General features: G+C 53.9%; 1 protein-coding gene across 2 annotated transcripts in view; it reads left to right on the top strand.

The window, feature by feature from the left end:
* The window catches only part of SLC6A6 (solute carrier family 6 member 6), an 87616-nt gene that overhangs the window by 57502 nt on the left and 4090 nt on the right, over window positions 1–26024 (top strand). For both annotated transcript variants that reach the window (XM_042911650.1, XM_042911660.1), the window contains 9 exons: window positions 138–270; window positions 7764–7898; window positions 9106–9209; window positions 9340–9464; window positions 13379–13491; window positions 17945–18082; window positions 19414–19516; window positions 20089–20189; window positions 22667–22837. In XM_042911650.1, coding sequence (XP_042767584.1) covers window positions 138–270; window positions 7764–7898; window positions 9106–9209; window positions 9340–9464; window positions 13379–13491; window positions 17945–18082; window positions 19414–19516; window positions 20089–20189; window positions 22667–22837 — 1123 coding nt within the window. The remainder of the gene's footprint in view (window positions 1–137; window positions 271–7763; window positions 7899–9105; window positions 9210–9339; window positions 9465–13378; window positions 13492–17944; window positions 18083–19413; window positions 19517–20088; window positions 20190–22666; window positions 22838–26024) is intronic.

Below are 26024 nucleotides of genomic sequence, written 5' to 3'. Positions count from 1 at the left end.
GGGCTTGGAGAGGCGAGAGGCCTTGTGGAAACATGGCGCCTGAGTCGGGGTTTCAACCCCAGCCTGTTGGCGCCTCGGCCTCAGCTCTCGCTGCCCCAGGGCCGGCCCGACTGACTTGCGGCTTTGTTTGCTCGAAGGCGCAATGTGCTGAGCTTGTCCTCTGGAATCGACGACCCCGGCTCCTTGAAGTGGGACCTTGCTCTCTGCCTTCTCCTCGTCTGGCTGGTCTGTTTCTTCTGCATCTGGAAGGGCGTCAAGTCCACGGGAAAAGTGAGTGGTGTTTCTGTCTCTCCCCTGCCTCAGCCCAGAGAATCTTCCGCCTACCCCCCTCCCAGGACCTCCCGCTTGGACGCAGAGCCCAGACCAAAGTGCTGGTGTGTGCGACAGAGCAATCCCCTAAAAGAAAATAAGGCCCTGCTTTGTGGTATTTGCCCACTTCGTGGTGGAAATACTCCCACCATGTCTGACTTCAAGTTACCAAGGGCTTCACAACGAGCTGACACAATTCCTGAAAATCGGGCAGTGGGCTCTGTGGTACCTGTACAAGCTCCCATAGTCACTGGCTCCCACGGCCAAGCGTAGCTGTTAGCAGATATCCGACGTTAGCTTTGTAACTGTGAAGTTAGCTGCAAGCAAGGTGAGCTGGCAGCTTGATTGTCGATTCTCAGCCAGTCCCTAACAGCACGGACCCTGTCTCTGCAAAATGCGCCCTGATGGGCAGCATCTCCCGCAAACTTGCTGGCAATGCAGACCCATGCCCCCCCCCCCACACCTGCAGAATCAGAACCCACATTTGAACAGCATCCCCGGATAATCCAAATGCTCACTGAGGGTTTGAAAAGCACTGACCGGGAGTTTTGCTGCTAAGTCCGATGCACTGAATCATCTTACCAGTGACATTTCAGCTGGAAACTGAATTGTTAGTTATTAAGGAAAGCTTTCGCTAATAAGATTAAGTCATGTGCTCATAACCAAGATGTTAGTTGTTAACCAGAATGTTAGCCATCACTGAAATATTCGCCACTGATTTAATATGTTACACGATGACTAGACTGTTAGCTATTAACAGAGGTAGTAGCTGATCATTAAAATGTTAGCTTATAATTGAGGTTTTAGGTATGGGCTGGTGTATTGGCAATCATGAAAATGTCAGCCTTTGATTAAAATGTTACCTGTTAAAATTAGAGCTAAACCATTACCTGATTAACCAAGACACTGGCCGGCATCATGGTCATTGCCATCTCAGGTCAGTGCAGAGGGCTCTGTCACGATCAGAGGTATGAGCCTGTGCCTCGGCCAGGCTCTAGGCCATAGTGAAGGTGTTGGCTCATCTGCCTTTACATGTCCCCCATCTATCATTTCCCTCCTATCAGTTGCATCTCAATGGGGGAAAATCTCTTTAAGGTCTAAAAGCCCCCAAAGGTCAAGCGAGTATGTTAAGGTGGCATTTGAGGTACAGCAGTGGGCAGTGGGTGGTAAAGTTGTCTGGAGAAGGGGCCTTTGCTGCACCAGAATTTAAATGAAAGACCCTGTTGTCTCTGGATGAAGAGCCCCTGAAGTGAAATCACGGGTCTGGATGGGTCCCAGCATCTCCTTCAGGGCAAGATCCGGGCGCCCAGGATGGCAGAGGCAGAATGGGAAGGATTCTGGAGTGGGGGCCTGCCCAGCCCACACACCCTCTGCCTGTTTCTGTGCTCGGAGCCATCCCGCTTTCCTAAAACCCCGTCCAGAAAGGAAGCAGGCCAGGCTTCAGAAATGTCCACACGCAGCACCCCTGGCCAGCATTGCCCCACCGGGACAGGCAGGAAGAGGGCCCCTCGAGCAATCCACACAATGCCTCAGGGTGCGCGTTCACCCGTGACACCCCACCCCCTCCTCCGTCTTGTGTGCAAGCTGCTTCCTCACCGCCTTTCTTCAAACGTGAGGGAACTAAGCTGGGAGAGGTTAGGCGGCTTGTTCAAAGGTACTCCCTCACCTTGAAGCCCCAGTTTCCTCATCTACAGAACGGGAGGAAGCGAGGGTTCAAACAAGAAGTGTTACATAGCCAGCACGATGCTTGTCTCAGACGGTACAGTAAATACCAACCCTGTTTTCACTGGGCCTCCGTTTCCCCACATGGAGATGAGTTTTTCTCAGGAAGTTTCTATGGAGCAGTGTTCTTGAGCAATGCTGGACACATGATCGTTTCCTTATGCATCTGTCCATTTTGTGCCTCTACTATTCGTCAGGTCCTATTGTAGGAATGGGGCCGGGGGACACGCAGGGGTCAGCAAGACAGACATCTCTGTGCTCCAGGAGCTGACACATTTGCTGGTTGTGACAAGGTGAATGTGTGAAATATATAGGAGTCAGGTGGTGACTAGAGTATGGTGGTTAAAGGACAGTGTGGTGAAGGAGAATAGGAAGTGTTGGGGTATACTTTTAAATAGGGTGGCCAGGCAGGCTCACCAAGAAGGTGACTTTGGGGCACAGGTCTGAAAGAAGTGAGAGGTAAGCCATGTGGATATCTGGAGGAAAAAAAATTCTAAAGAGAGAGAACAGCCAGTGCAAAGGCCCTGAGGTATATCTGATCCAGATCTATGGGGAGCCCCCAGTCTGATGGAGGAAGCTGATGTTTCGCAGGAACAGCGGGCAAGACAATAGAATCAAAGCGAAAAGCAGAGGGTACCAGGCTGCAACTGTGGCCAGTTGAAGACGTGACTTGACAGAGGTCCCCTACCCTACCCCACCCCTGGAGACAACCTCCTCCTCACACAGCTCCAGGCCCCTGAGGGGCGGGCATGGCTCCCAGAACAATAGCAGGGCCTGGGCCAGCCCAAAGAAGCCAAGACAAACACAGTAAGGCTCTGTGGACTTCCTTGAGCTCTACAGCCTGCCTGCCTGCCCGCCCGCCGCCAGCCGCCAGCCATGGCTTTCAGCCCTGGCCACAGACCAGGTTCATGGCCGCTGTGGGGGCTGGGCCCATGGGCAGCAGGGCAGGCCTCATCCTGGCATGGCCCTGCTTCAGTGGCTGACACTGGTCCGGTAGGGAGAGGGTGGACGGACGGAGGGCCTGGGCAGCTCAGGACCCAAGTTCAAGTCACTTTGCCTCTCTGAGCCTCAGTTCCCTTTTTTGTAAACTGTCGTCATTCCAAGGATCTGAGCCGTGGCCCAGGTATGTTGGGGCTTAATTCATTCAACAAACCGTGATAATGGCAGCAAATGCTGTGTAACACACATCACCGGCACTGTTCTCAGTGCTGTTTATTAGCTCATTTAACCATCCTAATGTTCTGAGGTGTCTGGGACAAGCTGGGATTTGAACCCAGACAGCCCAGCTGCCAAGCTCGGCGCCCTGCATTCTTCCACCCCCTAACCATCACCTGCTGCCTGCCCTAACCTGTGCTAGCCTGATGGTGCAGTGGGGCATGAGGCAGGCATGTCCCTGCTCACAGAGCCTCAGGTCCAAGAAGGTGATGCAAGTCTAGACCCTCACACAGGAAGTACGGCGCCATGGACCCGAAGGGGAACACATTTGCGGGCAGACAGGAGCACAGACATGGTCTGAGGCCGCACCCTTCCATCGCCAGCTCTTCCGTCTGGCTCTTAGAAACAAAGGGGTGGCAGTCAGAGTCAGATGTGGTTTGGGATCTCAGTTTCGGTCCCACAGGCTGCGTGACTTTGGGCACGTCCTTCCGCTTATGTGAAATGAGTTCGTGATGCTGCCCTCACACACACAGGGGTGCTGTGAAAGCCTTCAGGGCCTGCCTAGGTGCTGGGCACAGACTCATGGCCCCACCTCTCGGACCTCCATCTCTGGGCTGAGGGACCCCAGCTCCCCAGGCCTTTCCCCCCAAGGGAAGTTCAGGGCAGTGTGAGACTAGCCTGTCTCCCTCCTGCCTTGCAGACCACCTCCTCTCCACCGTCCCTAGGGGAGTGAGGAAGAGTTGTCCTCTCAAGTTTCTAGGGCAGTTGGGCCACAGGGCTTTTGGATCAAGGGCTCAGAGGAACCATGAGCTTGCCAGCAAGAGTGGAAAAATACCACGTCCCGTGGCAAGGCCTGCTGGGCCACCACTAGAGGCCCACTGGCGGCGGCTGGCACCAGCCTCTCCCGTGAGGATCCCGGGGGAGTCACGGAAAAGTTGAGAGAATGGGCCTCAGGGGCTTGTCCTCAGAGCAGCGAGTTCTGCAAAACAAGGGTGGCTTTCCAAAAAGGCAGATGAAGTGGGGTGACTAGGTGGGGCTGTGATCAGGTGGGGCTGTCCTGGTCTGGACTGGGGGAGGGACAGGGATAACACGCACACACACCACACAAAAGACACGGGACTCTGAGGTCAGCTGGCCTAGATCAAGTCCCACCTCTGCCACCTACCAGTTCTGTGACCCCAGGCACCTGACATCAACCTCTCTGGGCCAGTCTTCTCATCTAGAAAATGCAGGTGATACACGTACCAACCCCTTTAGGATTAAATGAGTAACACACATAAAGCTTAGTAGAGTGCCTGGCACACAGTAAGTGCTACTTAAGTGCTTGTTAAACAAATGTAATATGTGAAAACAAGGGAAGCCACCCCCATCCCTGGGTGGTTTCCTGTGTCCCTGACACAAAGCCCTCTGGCCAGAGCCTGGTTGCCCAGCCTGGTGGGGCCCAACTGGCTTTGAAGTGGCCGCCCTCTGGGGACAGCGTGCTGTCAGCAGCTGTTGTTCACCAGGCCCAGGGTGTGGCCCACAGCAGGGCCCAGAGTTGGGAACTGGTTGGGGGCCTGTCTGCAGGAAGGGAGGAGCGGCCTGGAGGGGGGCATGCTGGGTTTCTTTCTTTCACCCCTTCTGTGGCTTCCTGGCCTGCCTTCGCCCTCTGCATCTGCCTTCTGGTCCTTGGGAAATTGGAAGGGTTCTCTGCTGGGAAAACTGAGGCCCTGATGGAGCAAAGGCATCCCGGGAAGGAGCTGCAGAGACAGGTGTAGGGCCCGCCCTTCACCTGGGGTCACCAGGATCACTGCCAAGGTTCCCTGAGGGTGGCAGGCGAGGTCAGCTCCCTTAATCCTCCCCATACAGATGGAAGCTGAGGCCAAACCACCCAGCTGGGAGGTGGCGGAGATGGGACGCAAACCCCAGCCTGGGTGACCCACACCACTCTACCCTTCCCCTTGGGGTGGCAGGGCTGGAGGGAACTTCAGAGCTCATCTGGCCTGAGCCTCCCACTTCGGCGGGCTTCAGCTTGTGGGGAAATGAAGCCCAGAGAGGGACAGTAGCTTGCTCAAGGTCTGACAGCAAGCCAGTCACTGAGCTTGAAGTTCAACCTGTGCCCTTGGGGAGTCCAGCCTTCCTCGGGTCGTTGGAAGGATTGAATAAACTGCCAGACTTGGAAGTACTTTTTTTTTTTTTTTGAGAGAGAGAGAGAGAGAGAGGGCAAGTGTGAGCAGGGGAGGGGCAGAGGGAGAGGGAGAGAGAGAGAGAGAGAGAGAAAGAAAGAATCTTAAGCAGACTCCATGCTCAGCATGATGCCCGACTCAGGGCTCGATCTCACAACTGTGAGATCGTGACCCGAGCCGAAAACAAAAGAGTGGGACACTTAACCGACTGAGCCACCCAGGCGCCCCACAGAAGGGCTTTTTATTACTCTGCCTCTTAAGTGCGGTGTGACCTGTGTGGGCAAGCAGTGGACTTGCCCAGGTCATCTACAGAGCACAGGACCTGCACCCAGGGCCCGTGGAGATTAACCACTTTGCTCTGAGCAAAGGCTTCAGTTCCTTACCTTCAAGATGAACACGGGGCACCTGGGTGGCTCAGCTGGTTGAGCATCCCAACTTCGGCTCAGGTCATGATCTCACAGCTCATGGGTTGGAACCCTGCATTGGACTCTGTCCTGACAGCTCAGAGCCTGGAACCTGCTTCGGATTCTGTGTCTCCCCCTCTCTCTCTGTGCCCCTCCCCTGCTCACACTCTGTCTGTCTCTCTCTCTCAAAAATAAAATAAACATTAAAAAAAAAAGACGAAGATAGTACTGAAACCTACCTCAAAGGGCTAGGGTAGGGCAGGACCAACTAAGTATAGAAGTTACTGCACTTGGAATAGTACCAGGCTTACAGTAAGCGTTCAATAAATGCTGGTTGGCAGTACTGGCTGAGGGCAGCCGAGCCAGGCGGGTCCTGAGAGCTTTTTTCTTGCCCTTTTCCAGAGGCCCTTTCTAGTTATTTCTACTCAAAGGGATGTCGGCTATCCAAGAACTGTGCTCCAGTGAGGGTTCCTGTGCCAGATCGGTGGGGTTCAGGGCCTGTCACCCTCCATTGGCCTCTGTTACCCACCTGGGCACTTCTGGCTGCAGCAACCGAGCACCGCCCCCGCCCCCCAGCACCACAGACACATTCAGCCTGCTCTCTGGGTGTCTGTTTCCTCACCTGTAAAATGGGTGCATTGGCTACATAGTCGTTCCTTTCTGAGGTCCCCAGGGAGTCAGGGGCTCTGCGACCTAGTCTTAGCATGTGGTCAACATGACCTTTCTGTATGTGCTCCATCGGCAATGTGAAATACCTCATGCCTTTGCTCAGAGCGAGGTGGTTAATCTCCACGGGCCCTGGGTGCAGGTCCTGTGCTCTTTAGATGACCTGGGCAAGTCTTCAAGCCCTGTTGAGCCTCGGTTCCTCCTCTGTCAGCACGGTGGCCAGCACACCAGTTTAGGGGGGGTGTAGTGAGCACGAAGTGGGCTCGGGCCTGGGGAGTCCTCATTCAGCCAGTGTCCTGCTGGAAGTACCAGGAGTTCGCTGTCTGTTCAGAGCCGTGCACCTCTGAGCCCCTCCCAGGCATAAACCCTGCCTGGAAACTTCTCAGGTTGAAGGAAAAGATTGGGAAATCCATCTAAGAGGACTGAGGCCGCAGGGTGTTTGAAGACCAGTGCTCTCAGGACAGGGGAGGATATGGAGGGCAGGCCCTTGGCAATGGCACGGCACAGCCTCGGTCGTCTCTGGTCCCCACCTCCAATGGGCCTTAGGTTGCCTGGGATGTGCTGTGTGATCCAGGGAAGGCCGTGGGCCTCCCACGGCCCCAAGGGAGTGGAGGCTCTTCCCCATCTCCTGGCCAAGGGGCTTTAGAGACTTCATCTCCTCCTAGAAGTTGTCATGTCCTTCCTACAAAATCAGAGTCAACAACAGGCCCCATTTCTTGAGCACCGAAGTGCCAGGCACTCACCTCAGCTTTTGACAAAGGTCTTTTATTACTTTTGTCTCCATTTACACATGAGGGAACAGTCCCAGAAAGGTTAAGCAACATGCCCAAGGCCACCCAGCAAGAGAGGGGACAGAGCTGGGATTTGAACCCACACTTAACTGATCCCGAACCGTAAGAGTCGTACTAAAAGTTGTAATGTTAGCTAATACGTACTGAGTGTCACATGCCAACCACTGGGGTCAGCCTTTTACACATACACTTGATAGTTCACACTCTTACTTTCCATTTTCCTTCTTTACTCACTAGAGTGTCTGTTCGTGAGGGCAGGGATTTGTTTTCTGCCTTGTCCACCGCTCTATTTCCAGGGCCTAGATATTCAGTAAATATTCATAGGATTGCTTTCATTGAATCTCAGTAAATCTGTGAGGTGAGTACTTGTGTGATACCCAGGTTACAGGTGAGGCAACTGAGGCCCCGAGAGGTTAAACGATATGTGTAAGGTCACACAGCAAGTGAAGCAGCAGGCTCAGCTCCAGACCCTCGGCTCCGGAGGGAATGCTGGAATTTGACAGCAGCAGGTGAGGCCACGGGCTCCCCTGAATCCCTCTCGTCCCTCACAGGTTGTCTACTTCACGGCCACCTTCCCCTTCGCCATGCTCCTGGTGCTGCTGGTCCGTGGACTGACACTGCCCGGTGCAGGCGCAGGCATCAAGTTTTATCTGTACCCTGACATCAGCCGCCTGGAGGACCCACAGGTACACCAGGAGGCAGCCTGTCCTCCCTCCCACCCGGGGCCAGGCAGGGCAGGGTGAGGGGGAAGCGAAGCTGGCGGCCCAGTTTCCGCGGTTCTTGGGCACACGCATCTGGTCGGGCCGTCCGGCTCCGGTACTTTTCCGCTGGGCTGTGGCGGTTTGTTCACCATGCACATGGGCCCTTCCCGCTGTGGGCGTATCTTTTCATGTCGAGGCCTCCTGAGGCCAGCCAGTTATAGTCTTCTTCCGGCCCTGTGCCAGGTAAGGGGGGCTGGTCTCAGGAGCCAGCCTCCTCCTCGCCCCTGGCCTTTGCCCGCAGTGGCCGAGAGGGCTGCCTCGTGGGGATGGGAGAGTCGGCTCAGGAGTGCCGCTTCTGGCTTCCTTGGCCGAGGTCGGAATTCAGAGTTGGCGATGAGCTCTTGGAATGTCAGGGGGCAGATACTGAACGTCTGGCTCCTGGCAGTCAGCCATGTGACCGCGGGAGGTTGGAGAACACCCTACAATGTTTTACTGGCCCATTTGAGGACCTTTTGTCCCTGGGATCCTCAACCTTCAAGTTGCCTTTAAGGTCCTGTGCTGCTCTGGGTCTCCTCCCCACTGCCCTCTCGCCCTCTCCTAGGTGAGAGGGGGCTTGGCCAACATCAGAGGACAGCTGGGAAGGCAGTTTTGTGGCCATCGGGAGCTCCTTAAGGAAAGTTCTGGAGAGCAGCTTTGCCTGCATAATCCGTTCGGGAATACCCCCCGTTCCAACTTGGGGGTCCCCAGACAATAGCAGTTACGGTAACGATAGCGGCCTTGACTTCACGGTCTTACCCTGTGCCTGCACTGGGCTGAATCTATTTTCCAAAAATAGGCATGATAGTGCTGTGCGTCAGGGCAGTGGAGCCCATGGTACAGATGTGAAAACTGAGGCTCCAGGCGGGAGTCCTATTGCCCACAATCATTTCATAGTTGGAATTCAGATCTGTCTGCTTCAAAAGTCCATCCTCCTAATCCTGACGCTCAGTGCCTGGGGGTTTCTTTGACTTCTGGGCTTCCTTGCAGCTCAGTATTGCCTTCAAAGACGCCTTGGATTCCAGCACAAATGCTCTCGTTGCAGTCAAGAGTCTGCACATTTTGAGGTGCCCAGGGCCCGCACTGCCCCCTCCAGGAAGCTGGTCCTAACGGCCCCTTCTCTCTCTCCTTACCACTCCCACCCCAACCCCCATAGGTATGGATCGATGCCGGGACACAAATATTCTTCTCCTACGCCATCTGCCTGGGGGCCATGACCTCTCTGGGGAGCTACAACAAGTACAAGTACAACTCGTACAGGCAAGTGTCGCGCCAGCGGGCCTGGTAAACCTTAGAAATGATGATGTTTAAAGAAAAAAAGAGAAGAAGTAGGGAGCGTGGCTTCCTTGTGTTGTGAATTAACTTGCTCCCTGACATATGTGTAACTTAGGGACTGTATGCTGCTGGGATGCCTGAACAGTGGTACCAGTTTTGTGTCTGGCTTCGCAATTTTTTCCATCCTGGGCTTCATGGCACAAGAGCAAGGGGTGGACATTGCTGATGTGGCTGAGTCAGGTATGGTGGTATTGGTGGCAGTGGTGGTGGGCACTGCCACCTAGTGTGTAAGCCAAGTACTGCAGGCATGAAGCCAGACCCCAGGGGGCTTTGGGGGGGGACGAGCCTGGTTTCCGAAACGGACCCCCCCCACCAAGATGTCCCCCACGTATCAAAGAGTACAAAAGCTAAATTTTAAGCACTTTGCAATTTGGCCCAAGGGGCTAGCAGAAACATGGGGGTTGGTTAAGTTGGGGGAATACTTAGCTACTCTTGTGTGGTCTTCCCTCCCTCTCCTTCCCCAGCAAACTCCTGGTTTCAGCAACAGAAACCACTTTCCTAACTCAGGCCCAAGCCAGCCACCAGTCGGCATTCCATCACCACCTTCGCAGCTTTGGTTTCTGTATTTTGCACTTTGCTCCCAGCGCGCTCCCTCTAGCAAACCCATTCATTCATTCCACCGATGCTGTTGATTTATGGAGTCTGCCCTGTGTCAGCCACCACCGTAGGCAGTGGGGTGGGAGAGAGACGGTGGGCATGGCGGTCGCCCGCTGGGACCGTGACAGACCCAGTTTGGGGGTAGTTTATGGGGACACTGTCACCCCCTGGAGGCGTGGGGCCCTGTTGGTGGGGTGCTCCTTCCGGAAGTAGAGGAAAGTCTTAGAATCGTGAACTCTGCAAAGCCTGGGATCCTAGGCTGGGATCCTGGAGCTCCAGGAAGGTGGTTCTGGAACCTGAAAATGACAAAGCCTTCAGTTGCTAGAATCCTAGAGCCTCAGAATCACAGTATTCTAGGACTTGCTGCCGGAAGTGCTAAGTCCTGGAACTGCAGCCATAGAACTGCAGTGGCTTGGATACGGGAACAGGAACCACAGGCTCCCGAGTTCCCCAAGGGCTATCTTTGTGGCTTCTCTACCTCCCTCCTGTCCTGCCCATTCACCAGGTGGGTGCTCATCAGCTGCCTGGAAGGTTTGGTAACTTTGTACATGTCCTCTGCTGCACCCGACCTCTCGATTTCTCACGACCTCTCTGGGCCCACATGGAGAGAGGCGAGGGTCCTGGGCTGAGGCCCCTCTCAGGTCCAGAGGACAGCCTAGTGTCCTAACTCCAGGGACCACCACAGACCAGAGTCAGGCATAGCTAGAGCCCTTGCCATGGCATTGCTCTGGCCCTTGTTGAAAACAGGGTGGCATCCTGGCTTCTCAGCCACAGAACCCTACCGTTGGGGGTCAGGAGTACCTCAGCATTGTGCATTTAGACGTCTGTTCTGCAGATGAGGAGACCAGTGGCTTGAGAGCAAGGGCCTTGCTCGGGCTGATCAGGATCCGAGTTGGGGTCTCCTGGACAGGCCCCTCTGCCACGAGGACGTCCTCTGCCTCCTGCCTTCCCACTCACCCTGGACACACGTGATAATTCTGGTCTTCCCTGTGTGAGAATGCATCTGAGCTCCTCTGACTTTCTCTGACCTCAGAGCCCGTGGGCCCTGCTCTCATCCTTGCTTGGCAAAGACGTTCTCTGCCCCCTCCCCACCGCCCGCCCCGCAGTGTCGCAGGACAAGTGTGGCAAGCCCACGCATCTCTCCGCTGGCCCCCAGTCCCAGGTCGGACCATCAGACATAGCTTTCCTTCCCCAAGGGCCCCAAGAAGCAGGCCAGGGACTGAGGACACAGAAAGTTAATTCCAGAAAGATCCACACCCACTTGGGAGTTTGGCAGGTCCAGTGATGAGGGGGAGACCATTTGCAGCTTCTTTGCAGCGGCTTTTTTCAGTTGAGGGCTTGCAAAGCAGTTGTGATTGCCAGGAGCATGGAGTGAATTGGTGGTGGGATATATATATATATATATATATATATATATATATATATATATCTCGATATCTAAAATAGATCTTTCTCTGTGGACAACTAGGTACTTTTATATGTGTATATATCATCACCCTAAGTTGTTTTCTTCCTCCTGTCCACTTCAAAGACCTTGTTGTTTATTCCCCACGGTGATGTCTGAACAGCTGACAGATACCTCAAGGGTGATTATTTCTCTAATAAGCTTTTAACAAGCACCATATTGAGCGAAGTGCATTTGAACAAGATAATTATTTGGCCGAACGGAGTATACACGGCACGTGCAGCGGCGCGTTCTCTGCTCGCGGAGGGGCATGCATTGGTGCTCGGAGCAGCTGCGTGACTTCACATGGACTTCTCTCTCTATAGTTCCCCGTGTGCTTTTAGAGAAAGATGCTCAGACCCTCTCCCAGAGGCTGGCTTGAGAAAGGCAAAACTGAAATACAGAAACGAGCGTGTTGAGAACCTCCCCCAGGCCCCAGCGGGCGGCGGGAGGTGGGCGGCGGGTGGCGGGTGGGGGTTGGGGGGCCCCATTTTACATCTGTCTCGCAGTCGGCTGGACTTGAATCCACACGCAGTGACGCTTACCAGTCGGGCCAGAGCTGACGTGTAGGGGGACCAGGGGGGCCCCAGCGAGGTGCACATGGGGCTTCCGTTGCAGCTTGGACTTTGGGGTTTTGGTAGGACCGCCCCTTCTACCACTTCTCGTGGGATTTGCTACCATCGACGCCTGAGGATACCCGAGTAGACTCTGGACAGTAGAAGGACTCGCCCTTGCCTGCCACATTTGTGGTTAACGCCCTACTGTGCGGTTTCTGGCTCCAATTTATTTTAAAGGTTTTTTGGGTTGGGTTTTTTTTTTTGTTTTTTTTTTGGTGGTTTTTTTGTTGTTGTTGTGTTTTGTTTTGTTTTTTTCTCATTCTTAAGCTAGTCATTTGGTTTCTGATATCTGCTCTAAATATCCTGGCCTCTAGCCCTTTTTGTTTTCACATTTCTTGACCTTTTTTATTTATTTATTTATTTATTTATTTTATTATTATTATTATTTTTTTTTAAGTTGTGGATCTTACTTTATTTTTTCAGCCCGGGCCCTTTCAGGCCTCCTTTCTTTTGCTGCTTGCTGCCGCCTCTTAGAACCACAGGTCTTAACCCCTGGCTTCTCCCCCCAGACGCGCCGGAGGCAGGAGGAGACATTTCTCTATGTCTCTGGAATGTTTCCAGGCAGAAAGATGCCCCCTGAGCTGGCGGGGCTCCCGTCTCCCACACCGGGCCTCCAGATTCTGTCCGAGTCCCCTCCTCAGAAACCAGAAGCCCTTTTCTAGGGAAGTGGGCTCAGCATCTGAAAATCTGAGCACGAGAAGTCTCCTTGGGAGTCATTTCCTGGATCCTGCCCCTCCCTTCTCAGGTGGGGAAGCAGGTCCCTGCAGGGGTGCGTGGTGACACAAAGAGAAGGTGGAGTGAGACCTGAATGGAAGTCTCAGGTCTCCGGAGCCTGGGGTCTTGCCCCGCGCACACCTCCCTTTAACTTTGGGCCTTGCCTCTGACATTGCTCAGTGGGGTGCACAGACGCACCCCTGAAGCGAGGTTTGCCCTGCAGGGCATGGTTCTGTATTCTTTCACAATGTTTTAGTCATTAACTCAGAAGTAGAAACCTTTTCTTTGCCAACGGGGGCTTCGGTAGTCCGATAAACCAGATCTTTCCCCCTTTGCTTCCTTCCAGCAAACGTTGGCCTGGTTACTCTGGTTTGGGGAGCCCTCCTTTTCCAAGCCGGCAGACTGGGTCCCAGGCTCGGTCCCATCCCCCGCCCCCAAATGGCCAGGTCTGCCAGATTCTGGTGGGTGAGGCCACTTGTACTGCTGCATAGGAGACAGATGCTAAAACGGGGCCCCACCTGAGCCCCAGTGCACCCCATCCGAAAGGGAGGCAGGCCTGGGCTCTTCCCCCAGGCACAGATTCAGACCCGGCTCCTCCCTGCATTTGGGGTTTGGGACACCGCCTCAGTCCCGAGTGTCTTTGTGTGAGCTCCAGTGCCCCGGGTGGCCGGGTCACTGATGTGCCTCCCCCTCTGCCCCTCCCCATTTTCTCTTCCCTTTAGGTCCTGGCCTGGCCTTCATTGCCTACCCAAAAGCTGTGACAATGATGCCGCTGCCCACGTTTTGGTCCATTCTCTTTTTTATTATGCTTCTCTTGCTCGGACTGGATAGCCAGGTATGTCCAGATCGAGGGGACGCCATACAGAGGGAGTGCCCGGGGGAGTGTGGTTCTGGGAAGGTGCCCTTCACCGTGCCGTGTGTGACACGTTCCCTCCCTTCCCGCCCTCACATCAGACTTGCACCAGCTTCAGCCAGCAAGGGTTCCTCCAAGACCCCAGGGGTAGAAAAGGCCTCAGGGCAACAGGAGGAGGACGTCTGCCCCAAAGCTCGGGTCTTTGGCCCCAGCAAGGGGAAATGGATACCTGAGGCGTGTGGTTAAAATGAAACTAAAGACAGGAAATAGAAGGTCAAGGCCAAGTGGTGATGATGATGTGTTCCGTGGAGGGTCCACACGGGGGCCCAGGACATGGCAGGCAGTTCAGGGAAGGGGCGACAGTGCCTGCCCAAGCTGTCACTGATTGTCCTAAGTGCAGCCAGAGAAGCCCAAACCACACATGGTGTTCTGTGATTCCTGGCGCATGTGAGTAGCGTCCCACGGAGTGAAACCATGATCCTCCAGCGCTGGGGAGCCTCGCTCAGGCCCACCCTGTCCTCTGGCCAGCCCAGCTTCTGCCCTCCCAAGGCACGACTCCATCTATACCAACACTGTTTTCCTGCACTTCTGAACCCCTGTGTCCCGCCCCTCCAGGGCTCAGACCTCCATGGGGTGTGTCAGTGAGAGCCAACCAGGGGCTGAGACTGGCTTCGGAGTAACAGTTCCAAGCCCCCATGCTGTGTGGCATTGGGCACATTCCCTCCCCTCGCTGAGACTCCGTTTTCTCATCTGGTAAATGGGTGTGATTTTACCCACATTGCCTTGTATGAAGTACCAGGCACAGTGCCTGATACAGAGCAGCATGTGGTGCTTGGAAAACAGAGTTCCCTTGGGGATATGTGTATTTTCCTTGGGGTAGTCTCAAGATGACAGTTGAGAGGGCAGGCGTGATCCAGGAGTGGAGAGTTAGGATGCGCAGGGTGGGCTGGTGGTATGCTCAGACCAGAGCCCTGTACACGGTGCCACCACCCTGGGGCCATCATCTGAGGTCCATCGCTGAAAGGCAGGCACTTTGCGGCCTTCTGTGTGGTCTGGGTATCTGGCTGCCTCATGGGAAATCTTAGGTCCAGAGACCTGCTGCCAGTTCAGGAGAGGGCTTCACCACCCACCCCATGGGCAGCAGCCTCAAAGTCGCTGCCCAGGGTGAGTCCCTGTGGACTCAGAACCAGACAGGAGGAACGTCTTAGAAGGTCAGGCAGAGGAGAGGAGGCAGTCTGCCAGCAAGGTCAAGAACAGAGTGAAGGATTTGGCAGGAAGGGGACCAGGATTAGCAGAGAAGACAGAGTGGAAACATTTGGGAGACTGAAAACAAAATACTTGTGTAGTTGTTGGTGGGCTTGAGCTGTATAAACAGCAAGAGGAGTCCATTAATCATCCCTCGTTAATGAGTTTGGCCTTCGGAGGCCCCAAGCAAATGGCTTTTATAACTTCTTCCAAAGCTCTAAGTGAAAGCAAAAAACAAAAACAGAGTGGTTAATAAATGACAAAGCATGACGTCTCCATGGGCCCAAAATGGGCCTCTTGGGCCAAGGAAGCTGCTTCCGGAGGGAGTGGAGGTGGTTTATATTAAGTTTTCTCCCTGGGAGGCAGGTGGGGCCTGGCTGGCGAGGCACACGTCTGAGCCAGGCCTCATGGCGGCCAACGGGCTCAGGGAATCTTGGTGAGCTCTCCAAGCCAGCCTCAGAGGGAGCTGGCACCCTTTCCACTCAGAACCTGGAACTCAGGGCTCAGAGCCCTTCAAATGACCTGCCTAATTGATATCCCACGAAGGGCATGAGTAGGATTTGAACCCAGGGAGCTAGGACATAATGTCTCAGGGGTCTGATGGCCTAGGTTGGAATCCCTCCTTTGCATCTATTTGCCAAATGTGAGCTCGCAGATGGTGGGGGGGGAAGGTTTTGCAGATGCTGGTGACCGTCTCACGCCCCACCAGCACCGTGATATAGTCAGAGCGCTGTCCTGCGAGGTGTTTCTGTGGGCAAGTCTTCATGTCGGGCTTTTTATGTACGTGTGTGGCAAAATACACAACATGAAATGGACCATCTGAACCATTTTTAAGCATGCAGTTCAGCGGTATGAAGTACATTCATGTTGTTGTGCGACCATCGCCGCCACCCGCCCCCGGAACCTTTGTGTCTTCCTAAAACGAAGCTCTGTCCCCATTAAATACAACTCCCCATTCCGGGGCCCTTTCCCTGTCCTGTTTTTATATATATATGTAAACTCTTTAATCTGTAGCGTCTCTACAGCTGGGTACAACTGTTGCCCTGTGGAGCCAAGAAAACTGAGGCTGAGCAAGAATAAGGGATCGGCCGAGGCCACGCACAGCTGGTTTCAGGAATGGGCTTGGTTCTGGGGCTACCCATTCCCTGACCTGCTAGTTCATCCCTCCTGGCCTTATCTTGGAGTTCCCCCCAAATAGCTTCCTCTCATGGAAGTGCAGAGATCCATAGCCAACCTCAGGCAGAGGCCTCTCACTGATGGAGTGTGCCCATCAAGGAAATGCCCCCCGCCTGCCCCCCCCCCACCCCAGGATGTCTGGCATCTGCAGGGAGCGCTCTTTGACTTAGGGACCACTGCGTATTTCTTGGTGAGATGGGGTGGGGGTGGCATGCACGTGGAGGCAGATGCTTGCACGAGATAACAAGCAGCACCGGTGGAGGAGAGAGCTGGCCCCCATCTCCCTGGAGCTCACTCATCCCCTGACGTGGGTTTGCAGCAATCACCCAATTACCAGCTTACTCTTGTGATTTCACATCTTTGTCCCCCTCCCTGCCGAGCAGGCAAGACCTTCCCATTTTACAGGGGAGACAGACGGACATTTGGAGAAATCAGGGTCACATAGCTGTTAAGTGAGGGAGGTCTGAAGAGGCCGGTGGAGCAGGGCTGAGGGCTGGGGCTGGAGTTCTCCAGAAATGGAAGGGAGCTTGGAAATGAGGGGCGTGTGCTGGTGTTGACCCTGCCCCACAGTGACACTGGACCTTCCTGCCTTTAATTTCCCCATCTCAAAAAGGAAAGAACCTTTGTCTTTAACTCCTTTTGAAGCTTAATGTTTGGGCCGCAGGTTTGCTGTAATTCAGTGGTAATTTAGGTTGAAAACTCTGTGGCTGACACATCAGTCCGAGGTCAAAACATCAGCCCCTCCTCTTTGGGCCCCTTTCAAGAGCCTCTCGCTCCTCTTTTCCCTGAATTCCTGGCAACAAAGGATCATTTCTCCAGCCCCTCTCAGCCATGAAAGGGATTCGCTCCCGGTTTGTATCCCTTGATCCTCCTATGATGCATCCCAAAGGAATAAGTGGTGGGATCTCTCTTGTAGGAATGCTGGGGAAACATCCTTCCCAAATGCCTCTCTCGGATGAAAGAACAGAAGGGTCAAGGCTTTAGCTTTTCGACTTTTAAAGGAATCAGACAGACCGGCCTTGGAGGGTATGTTGGCTGGCAAAGCATTTTGGCAGTAGTCACCCAAATGTAAACTGCTTCTATGTGCCCTTCGGTCCTGAAGCTTCATTTCTAGATTGTGCTCCGGATGCTTCTGCCCCAAAGATAGAGGTAGAGGAGGAGTCTTTGCCCGGACCAGTAGCCGCAGAAGGGTGGAACCCGTCCATTGGGGACTGGTTACATCCATGACAATAAGTGTCCATAGGACAGAGTTTCCTGCTGCATTTTAACAGAGGCAGCTCTCCATGTAATGATCTGGCTCCGTCTCCAAGTTATATGTTAGAAAGATTTAGAAAGATTGAGAATCATCCTAGCACATTACCCAAGGAAGGCCCTCTTCAATGGGTTTCCTTACCTTTGGGAGCCCAGGGACGGGTTCCTGGGGTCACAGTTAGCATGTGGCTCACACACGTGGGCGCTTAGGTGTGCAGGATTTCCTCGTGGATCCACGTTCCCCACAGAGCTAAAGCCATTGTGTGAATCTGATGGGGAAATGGGGGTCCAGACTTGCCCTGAGTTACCCATTCATTCTTCATGTGTCCACTGAGCAACCACATGTCCCTAGCCCACCTGGGCACTCCAGGCCCAGAGACGAGGGGGCACTGCCCTTGGTGTCAGAAAGGACCAAGACCAAGATGGGGGGAGGTGTTTGTGCCAATACATATGTGCCAGCAAGTGTGAGAAGGTGAGGGTCAGCATGAGCTTCAGAGAAGTTGTCATTCTTGAGTGAAGTCTTAAATGACAAGGGAAAGGCATTCTGAACCAAAGACACAGACATGTGGGATATTTGGAGGACTGTGAGTGGCCCACCGTGGCAAGACCGGCTGGCGGGGCTCCCCAGGTAGAGTTCAGGAGACCACGTTCACACATTTGGTCTTGACCCCGCAGGCTACTCCGTGAGTGCCAGGAGTCTCCTCTCTGAGCGGAGGGGAGGTGCTGGGCATCTGGGACTCAACCACTCTCTTCTCCTCCGCAGTTTGTTGAAGTCGAAGGACAGATCACGTCCTTGGTCGATCTTTACCCATCCTTCCTAAGGAAGGGTTTCCGTCGGGAAATCTTCATCGCCTTCATATGTAGCATCAGCTACTTGCTGGGGCTGGCGATGGTGACGGAGGTAGGTGGCTTTCTCACCTGGCCCGAGGGACCTCCTCTTGCAGGGCTCTTGGTGACCTACACATGCTTCAAAGACCAGTCCAAGGCTGTACTGCCCCTCCTCCCACTGGTGGAGGCAGTGGCTAGGCTGCAGCACCGAGATGGGTTGTCTCCCGGCCCCACCCAGTTCAGGGATCCCACCCTGCCCAAGGGACCTGGCCTACATTTCGGGCAGCAGGAGACAGCTCAGGACCCAGCAGTTGACCCAGACTTCCCAACCCTTTCTCCTGTTACCATGGCAACACCTTGGCCACCCCCTGCCCTCCGTCTCTCCCTCGTCCCAGGATGCCTGGGAGAGAGGTGCTTCAGCCGAAATCCATTTTAATGGCAGCTCTTTTCACCCACGACTGTGCCACAGCCCTTCTCAGGCCCGGAGGGGAGGTGGAGACATTCAAAAAGATAAATGCAGACCTCCTGGTAGATACCACCGGCGGTGCTGGGCCTGTGCAGTCGGCAGGGAGTGTGCACTGTTCAGAGGGTGGGCGGGGTCCTGAGGAGGCTCCATCCAGAAGGGAAAAAAGATGCAGGAACAGTACAGTGTCTAAGGCAGAGGTGGGCCAGCTGTCTAAGAAGAGGCAGCAGAAAAGAAAGATTCTTGCGCTAAGATAAACACGGAAGCCTGGCATAGGCCTGGGGCCTGCTGTCCTATGCTCCCCTCCCCACCTACCACCCCTCATTCTCCAGCAAATCACTGCATTTGCTCCCAAACTCTGTTCAGGTTTCACATCACCACTTTTTCCTACTGGAAATGCAAATGACTGTTTCTCTAGAAATGTCTTTAAGAAACACACACACACGCACACACACACACACGCACACACACGCATGCACCAAAGGCAGATCACAGCTCCACACTGAGCAGTTGGCTTTCACTGAAGTATCCTCTGTTGGCCCCGGTTAGTTTTCAGCACCTGCTTCCGGAAACCCATCATTTTTGCTGAGGAAAACATCTTTTGCTTTCATTTTCCTGTGTGTATTTGTGTGTGTTTTAAGATTTTATTTAGTTAAGTAATCTCTGCACCTAGCGTGGAGCTCGATCTCAAAACCCCAAGATCAAGAGTCGCACGCTCCACTGACTGAGCCAGCTGGGCGCCCCTGTGTGTCTGTGTTTTTTAATTAAATTTGTCAAACATGAAGTTGAGCATCTTTCTACACATGTATCTAGTCATCATAGTCTGTGCCCATTTTCCTCTTGGGTTTTCTATTTCTTATTGATCTGTCAAAGCTCTTTATATATTAAGGGAATTGGATACCAAATAACAAGTCAACCTTCTCTGGTTTTTTTCTTCATAGGGTGGCATGTATGTGTTTCAACTCTTTGACTACTATGCAGCTAGCGGTGTATGCCTTTTGTGGGTTGCATTCTTTGAATGTTTTGTTATTGCCTGGATATATGGTGAGTACAGACTTTGGCATATACTCTCTCAAGTCTCTTCTTTGGGTCTCTGTATTTAGAAGCTTCCAAAACAGAATTCTAAGGGGAATTCACTCTGAGTTGAACACAAAGGCTTTCCCTACTTGGCATTTCCCCTCAAGGCTTCCCCTTTTGTACAGAAATAATATCGTTGTGGCCACATGACATATTCTCCCCATGCTAAAGGTGCAGGGTGTGACTGTATGTTTTGAGAAACACAGAATTTGTCTGTGCAGGGGGTAAATCTATGATTTACTGCTCTGGGACCCGGACATGGTCTATTTTAATCCTCTTGAGACCTTGGATTGGCCACACCAGGATTTGGGGGCTGCCTAAGTTTGCCTCAAAAATATACGATGCCCAGTTACATTTGAGTTTCACATAATTTCAGATGAACATCTGCCACTCTTGGATCTATGTGGTGTTGAGCAGCAGGGACCTTGAGCAGACCCTCGAGTCCCCCTCGTGGCCCTTGAGCCCCTGCTGTGCAATTCCCAGGGCAGATGCTGGCATTGGACACAGTGTCACTCTCTGTCTCCCTCTGTCTCTCTTAGGCAGCGATAACCTTTATGACGGTATTGAGGACATGATTGGCTACCGGCCTGGACCCTGGATGAAGTACAGCTGGGCCGTGGTCACTCCAGTTCTCTGTGTTGTGAGTTCTGCCCTGCCTGGCTTGTGGGTGCTAGCCTTTTGTCCATGGGGCTTGACCTTATCACCTCCTGAACCATTTTTTGCTCAGCACCTGCCAAGCACTGGCCTGTAACAAGCCCAGTGACACCTCTGCCTGGGAGAGGTGAGGCAGCAGGCTGCTCCCAAAAGTTCCTTGAGATGAGTTTTGAAGAATAAGTAAGAGCTTGTCGGGAAGAGAAAATAGAAAGGGCATTCCTGGCAGAGGAACCAGCCTGGGCCGTGCAAAGGCAAGGCGTTGCGGAAGAGGAAGGTGTGTCGGGGCATGTCAAGAAATTCAGGGGGTCCACAACAAAGCACATAACCTTTCCCCAAGCCCTTCTGGAGCTCGTGAGCTCAGTTTGGGTCACTGATCCAATTGAGGGGCCTTTAGGGTGTCAAATGGAGAGAGGTCATAGATGCTGGAAGTGTGGTGTTTCCATGGCAGGGTGGGAGTTGTGTCCAGAAAGGGGAAATCCCAGCAAAGAGATGCTCTGGACTCTCCCAAGAACAAGGAAGCTTCGTACCCACCGAGGACCCAAGGGCAGTGATGTGCCACATTCCTCTCCCCCCGCCCCCCCACCCCCGCGCCAGGTTTCCCTTGCCCGCCATCTTGGAATGCAGGTTAGAGCATGCCCAGACACTCCATTTCAATCTTTTCCCCAGAGGTTCTGGCAGAAGGGAAGTCCTCTTCTTCCCTGTCATTATTTGAAACCACTTGTGAGCTTTGGAGCTAATTGCAGGGGAAGACATCTGCTAGGCCATTCTTGGCTCGTGCCATGAGGCGCACAAATGGCAGAAATGTTCCTTGCGTTTAGGAACCAGGTGCTGAGGGATGAACAGGCCCTCCCCTCAGTGACCCTGCTCTCAGGGCCAGAATAAATCAACACGGCCGTGAACTCGCAGTGTGCACCTCCCTTCTCTTGGGGCCCTGGTTTCCCCCGTTTGTAATGGCAAGGAGGCTCTGCAGTGAGAGGTGAGTGACAGGCGACAACCTTAGGTTTGCTGTCATTTAGTATGGCTGTGGCCTTCTCATCTGAGGTGCATGTTTTCCCCACAAAATGCAATAAGCTGTAGCAACCAGCAGCCACAACAACTGGCAAGTTTATCGTGGGAGATGAATTTAGTTGGGTTCAGAGCCTGTGTTCTTGTCCTCACTCGACAGTGGTTTGTGAGCACCTCCTGTCACCACTCTGTCCCTCCCTGAGATGAGGGAGGGGTAGATCAGAGGTAGGCTGTATCCCCAGGCAGTGGGATGAGGTCACCCTAGTGGAAAGAGGAATGTGAAGGGGCAGGTACTAAGCTTCCTCGTGCTGGGAGAGCCCAGAGTAGCGCTCTCCTGGGCCCCATCCCAACCTAAGCTACACCCCACCCTTAGGGATGGAAGCAACAACAGGGCCAGGCAAACGGTAGTTGCCCCCGGGAAAGTATCTGTAGCCTAATGCTCTCCCTTCCCCTGCCACCAATTCTGATTTATGTGGATTTGTCTTCCCGTCAAACCCCAGTTATTAGATAATGAAGATTTAAGTCCTTTTTACGTTGTGGATCCATCCAAGGCAATCCTGGGTCATATGTGAGATGCTATAATTTTGACCAAAAACAAGCCCTGGGCCCTCCCAACCAGCTTTATGTGCTCTTCTCAGGGAAATGTGGACTTTGCACAGGCTTTGGGGCTCAGAGCTCACCGCACCCCACTGTTCATGGATACTGATGGCCACTGGCCACTGGCTTGGGCTTGGGGCTGGACACACCCCCACAGGGCAAGACCCAGGTCTACACCCTGTCCTGGGGGTCAGGGATGGAGATGGGTGAGTGGGGGAAGGGAGGAAAGGCTTTCACCCAGGCAGCTAACATTTATTATGCACCTGCTGTGTACATCTGGAGCTGCACCAGGTGTTAGAGAAACAGGGGAGCAAAAGAGACGTCCTGCTTGCCCTCGCCGATTCAGTTAGGTCGGGGGAGCATGTGTGAAGAAGCAATTATAACCGTATGCTTTCTGGGAAGGAAAGGTATGGTCACCTGACAGAGTCCGGGCAGGGCCTGGACACGTAAGACGAAGACAGGACCGTTCGAGCTAAATGAGGATGGAGGGTAAGGGCTCGAGTCAAGAGAACAGCCTGTTCTAAGGCCCCAGGGCATGCAGCTTAAGGAGCTGGAAGGATCTCAGGACAGCTGGAGTGCGGACATGGAGAGGGGGTGGCAGGCTGGTGAGGGGTGAAGGGGCACAGCTCTTGGCTAACGTTGCTGGCCGGACTGAGGGACTTGGACTGGATCCTGAAGGCACTGGGGGACCATGGAAGGGTGTTGAGCAGGGAAGCGACGTGGTCAGGTTTGCCCCAGAGGAGGTCCTCAGGCAGCCAAGTGAGGAAGGGCATAAGGCCCCTTGAGTGGGCCCTGCCCTGCTCCTAGAGCCCCCTGCTCCTGATGCCAGGGCCCCCCTGACTGCCCCATCTCTCTCCACAGGGATGTTTTATCTTCTCTCTCGTCAAGTACGTACCCCTGACTTACAACAAAGTCTACGTGTACCCCACCTGGGCCATCGGGCTGGGCTGGAGCCTGGCCCTGTCCTCCATGATGTGTGTCCCCTTGGTCATGGTCATCCGCCTCTGCCAGACGGAAGGGCCGTTCCTTGTGGTGAGCACATGGGGCCGAGGCTGGATATGGGGGTGCGGGAGGGTGAGAAGGGAGAGGGTGAAAGCCAGCCACTGGCTGTCGGCTGTTCCATTTGCTGTGTGACCTTGGGCACGTTGCTTGCCCTCTCTGGGTCCTAAACCCGTTGCCTGCCCCCTGGAGGGGTTGAGGTTGTCAGCAGGCATGTGGGGAAACAGGAACAAAAACAGTTCACATGGACGAAGGCTCTGGTGACATTCAGAGCAGAACTGTGGCAGGGCGAGGAATTTGCCAAGCAGAGAATGAGAAGTGGAAGGGTGTGACGCTTGGTATGTTCACAGGGAAGGACAAGTGATAGTGTTTGGGCAGCAATGACATGTTCTGAGGGGGGCAGGTGAGTGATGAAGCTTGAGAGGTGACAGTGGCTTTGCATGTCAGGCTAAGAGGTAGGGCTTTATCCTGGGAGCAGTGGGGACCATGGTGCTGAAGCAGTAAGACAGGAGACAAGGAGCTGGGAAGGAAGCCTGAGCTCTACCCAGAGGCCTTCTCTTACCCTGGAGCCATGTTCTGGATAAGCCCGGCCCATGCTGGTGTCCCCTTCCCCAGATCTGTGGCCCCATCTGCTGCCTGAGACAGGCCCTCAGTCCTCCAAGCTTCTGTGCCTGCCAGTCTCCCACCCCGAGGTCCCCTCCTTACCACCAGCCCCTCAGAAATTTCTCTAACAATACTGCAGATTCCAGGCTGTGGCAAAAACTGGGGCTCTTTCCAAGAAATCCTTTTCTTAGAATCTCTCTTAACCTTTGGGCTTGGGCCAGCTCCAAGACTACACTGTTTTGTTCTGGACTCTTTTTATTGTTATTCTCTTAAAAATCTGGAGCCAGGATGTCCTGGGGCCCTGGCTCCCCCTTGGGCTGGGCCGGTTTCCTTGTGGGCAGAGGAATGGCCTGGAGGTGGTGTTGGTGGGGGGAGAGGGGTGGCTGGGCAGAAGGCACCAGCCTTCCCTAGACAGAGGAAGCAGGCCAGGGTGTGCCCGGGAGGAAAACATGAAGCCACGAAGCCGGGGTCTGTCTGAGCTGGGATAGCCCTTGGGCCCTTGAGGTGTTCCTGCAGCATCGGACCCATTGTAATTTCTCAGAGGACACAGGGAAGGACCCCAGCACTCAGCCAGAATGCTGATAGGACCTGTCATTTGTGAAAATCCTGAAATAGGGGGTCTGGGGACAGATCTGTGATCGCTACCGTCCTGAGCCCTCCACATGTCCCTCCCTGCCCAACCCCCCCCCCCCCCCCCGCCGTTACCTCTTGCAAACCCAGCCCCTCCCTGGGAATATCCAGAATGTCCCTACTGCCCAGAAACTAACGGGTTAATTGGGGCAGAGCAGACAGTCTTGGATGTTTGTTCCAATTGGTCTCTGCCCACAGCAGCCACATATTTCAACCCTGGGGGACACCTTACACTAACTTGTGTCCCTTCAAAGCCTAATTTTAAAATATTGTTCCATCCCAAGTTCAGAGGTTTGATGAGAATGGGTTTTGGCGGGGTGGGGGGGGCAGGGAGGGAAGGAGTGTGTGGAGGGGGGGAGGAGGAGGGTGTGGGTGAGGCCTCCTCCCAAACTTGCACCTCATGGTTGCCTCCAAGCCAGGTGGATAGCCAAAGCGCTGTCCTCTGAAGGCATTTGAGCCACCATCCATCTGTTTGTCACGTGCCCCTCGACCTCCCGTCTGCGCTCCCAGCCATGAGCTTCTCCCTGAGCCACATTTGTAAACTGAGAGCTCCGTCCCGGGGTGACTCCCCTTCTGTCCGCACCTCCCATATACGTGGAGTCCCGGGTGGCTGTCTGGCATTGCCTGCCTCTCGTCCCACCTTCTGGGCTCACAGCTGTATAGAGAGGCAGCATGACGGCAGGGAGCCGAGCCTGCTCTCCTGCTGGCCCTCTGTCCCTTACCCTTTCCCTGGGGCCTCCAGGCTGGTTCCCCCAGAACCAGGCGGGGAACCTGGGCAAGGGAAGGACTCACTCGGGGCCAGGAGGGACCTGGAGAAGGCGATCGAAAGTTGCAGCAGGCAGCCATGTGCTCAGCTCTGGCCTGTTGTTACTAGTTGCCAAATCTTGCAAGGTTTTAAGAGCAGATGGAAATTAAATTTGGATTTTTCAAGTGAAATATGGTAGCTCTTGGGGCACCTGAGTGGCTCAGTCAGTTAAGCGTCCGACTTCAGCTCAGGTCATGATCTCGCGGTTTGTGAGTTCAATCCCTGCGTTGGGCTCTGTGCTGACAGCTCGGAGCCTGGAGCCTGCTTCCAATTCTGTGTCTACCTCTCTCTGCCCCTCCCCAGCTGGCACTCTGTCTCTGTTTCTCTCAAAAATAAATAAATGTTTAAAAACATTTTTTTAAAAAAGAAATGAGATATGGTAGCTTTTAATAAGCAGCTTAAAAATTGTAATATACTTAAGTTGAATGTAAATGTCTAAAGAGAGGATTTTTTATTCACAGCTGCTTCCTATTTAAGTCTTTGAGTAGACCCTTGGCAGGGGAAAGCTGGGGGTCAGGAAACCTGAGTTCCAGTCCCAAATCCGCTGTGGGTCTTCTGGGTGTCCTGGGAAGGCTCTTTCCCTCGCTGATTCTATGATCAGGCAACCAGCCAGAAGGATGAAACTCGTCCTGTCCCAAAGTGATGGGACAACTCTCATGAAGTCCAATCTCAGGTCCCTCTCTGAGGACCTCAGACACGAGCAGTGTCTCTGAGCCCCCAGCAGGGAGAACTAGATACCTGCAGGAGAACGGGAGGGCCATGCAAGAAGGCAGGAAATGCAGTTTACAGGTGGCTGAGGAGTTGGGGGTTTCTCCTTGGGGAAGGTAGGAAGCCAGGGGAGGCTCATAACCGTCTTCCTACCTCGGGCTTACAAATTGCAGAAACTCAGCTGCTTTGCAAGTCAGAGAAATCTGGGGATGGGGATTACAAGGAGGCAGATTTCAGCCTCGTAGGAGAAAGAAGTCGGAGCCAGGCGGTATGAGTCCCCCTGTCCCTGAGGTGTGCAAGCAGGGGTTGGCCAAGGAAACTACTGACAGGAATTCTGCCCTCATTCAGGGCCCAGAGGGACCTTAGAAGAAGCACCTTAGTTCAGCTCCTTCATTTGCTAGTGGATGAAATGGGAGGTCCAGAGACGGGGGTAGTTTGCCAAAGGCCAAACAGCGCACTGGCCGGGCTCGGAGG

This window comes from Panthera leo, chromosome A2 (genome assembly GCF_018350215.1).
Source record: "Panthera leo isolate Ple1 chromosome A2, P.leo_Ple1_pat1.1, whole genome shotgun sequence".
NCBI classification, from domain to species: Eukaryota; Metazoa; Chordata; class Mammalia; order Carnivora; family Felidae; genus Panthera; species Panthera leo.
The sequence above is the reverse complement of the archived record's forward strand: the minus strand, read 5'-3'. Positions and strand labels throughout refer to the sequence as shown.